The sequence below is a fragment of the Bison bison genome, unplaced genomic scaffold (genome assembly GCF_000754665.1).
Source record: "Bison bison bison isolate TAMUID 2011002044 unplaced genomic scaffold, Bison_UMD1.0 scf7180017851094, whole genome shotgun sequence".
Classification (NCBI taxonomy): domain Eukaryota; kingdom Metazoa; phylum Chordata; class Mammalia; order Artiodactyla; family Bovidae; genus Bison; species Bison bison.
In genome coordinates this window covers 12,012-14,058 of record NW_011481667.1, presented here as the reverse complement: position 1 = coordinate 14,058, position 2,047 = coordinate 12,012, and the positions used below count along the sequence as shown (strand labels likewise).

Genomic DNA, 2,047 nt, shown 5'->3' with positions numbered 1-2,047 from the left:
GACATGTGATTCAAATCCAGGTGTGTCTGCTCTGCCTCCAAACCCCTATTTTTCCACTAGATCGCACTGTAAATGGATACAGACACAGATGCTACTGTAGGAGTGCCCAGGGCCAAGCACAGAACTAAGGAGCAGAGAGGAGGGCATGGTGGAGGCTGGGAGGCATCAATATGCCATGGCACCAATTGGCAGCTTGTGGCTTTCTCCCAGGGCACCTGGCTGTCTGACGTAGCAGGTGGGACTGTGGGGCATTAAGTACTGAAGAAGGGGTGAAGGAAATAGAGAAAGTTGACAAAGGAAGAGTTGAAGAGAAAAAGTCTAAGCTAAATTCAGGGGGAAACTAAAGCCCAAGGGGACTTGAGGAGTGAGAGAAAAAGGAGAGACTGTCAAGGGATCAGCAGGCTCCATAAAGCAAACAGCTGCAATGGAAATAAAGGACTTTAGTTGTTTCTTCTCCTTTCTTTTTTTCCCTCTTTGGCACTAACAAGAAAACAGTCCCAAAATGCCCTGGAAAGTTCATGTTATAAACACCTTGTCCTGTTGAGATGCTATCAGATGTTCTCTTAAGGAAAGGAATAACTCTAGGCAGCTTCTTGAGTTCCTGTCATTAATTATAAATATAGATACTATATCTATATCTCTCTATCTAGAAAAAGACACATGCACAGAGACAGAGAGTGAAACAGAAAGAAGAGACTGAGATTGGAGAGGGGTGGTGGGGGAAAGGGTGGAGAATTAGGTTAGAGACCTTAATCCTCCAGTGTTCAGGAGTGTTCCTACAGGCTAGGCAGTCAAAGCTAAAATAAATCACATCCTGAATCCGAGAGAATGACATATGTCACTGGAATTCCTAGAACACATGCAAACTTAAGGGGTTGTGAGTCTGAAGTTTGAAAAAATAAAAAACATGAATGCAGGGGTTTCTCTTTAATATCTAGTGAGACACCGGGATTGTCTTTAGGCCTCCGCTCCTCCAAAAGAAACGTGCTGCCGAGTCATCTGGGCAACTGCGTCCTGTAAACACAGCCCGGCCAGGGTGATGGATCACCTTGCAAGGATCTGCAATTAGCTATTTTCAAATGATGACGAAGTGTGAAGTTAACTGCTTACTTGAGAACTTTCTTTTTCATCCAGAGTAAATTCAAATACGATTGAAAATCTGACCTTTTATTACTGGAGCTCTCTTGACTAAAAGTAAAACTGAATTTTAATTCCTAAATCTCCATATGTATACAGTATCATGAGAACATCACAGATTTTGGCTCCATGCCCCAAAGATAAACTGGTTTGGGGATTACTTGGATTAAAAAACAAAGCCTTTCTTAAGAGATGTATTTAATTTTCATGATATTTTCTTTCCTCTAAAGCTAAACAGTTCTTTTAAATTTCAGTTTTTCTTGACCGTGAAAATGCCACCAAAATTCTCCATCGGCCAAAGAGGTACAATTCAGGTAAATTGGAAGAGTTTGTTCGAGGGAACCTTGAGAGAGAATGTAAAGAAGAAAAATGTAGTTTTGAAGAAGCACGAGAAGTTTTTGAAAACACTGAGAAAACTGTGAGTATTTCCACATAATACCCTTCAGATGCAGAACAAAGAATAGAAAAACCTTTTTGAAAAATAGGGAAAAAAACCATATTTCCCTTTAGAATTTTAAAAATCTATACATGTATATATATTATAAATACTATAATAGAGAAGGAATCAAAAACACTGTAAATAGTACCATTAACTTGTCCTCTTTTTCTTTATAGACTGAATTTTGGAAGCAATATGTTGGTAAGCAATTCATTTTATCCTCTCCCGGGTATATTAAACATTCGAGATTTACGTATTGCTTTCCTCTGTGTCAAAAGGGCTCAGAAAAATAAGTTAAATTGTTTTTACCCAACATTGAATGGTAACTATCCGAGATAATGGAGATATCTGCTGGCAGAAAACCTTACTCCTCCCTAGGGCTTCAAAAGGAACATGGTTCCACCTCAGGAATCCAGAAGGAAGAAACCAAAGAGAATTGTATCTGGGACTGAATGAGAGTTTACAATCCTC

At 39.4% G+C, this 2,047-nt stretch overlaps 1 protein-coding gene across 1 annotated transcript in view; it reads left to right on the top strand.

Annotated features, from left to right (window-relative positions):
* Window positions 1-2,047, top strand: part of LOC104995937 (coagulation factor IX-like) — a 19,125-nt gene that overhangs the window by 5,084 nt on the left and 11,994 nt on the right. Inside the window, exons 2-3 of the mRNA XM_010850005.1 lie at window positions 1,392-1,555; window positions 1,753-1,777. Of these exons, the coding sequence (XP_010848307.1) occupies window positions 1,392-1,555; window positions 1,753-1,777 (189 nt within the window). The remainder of the gene's footprint in view (window positions 1-1,391; window positions 1,556-1,752; window positions 1,778-2,047) is intronic.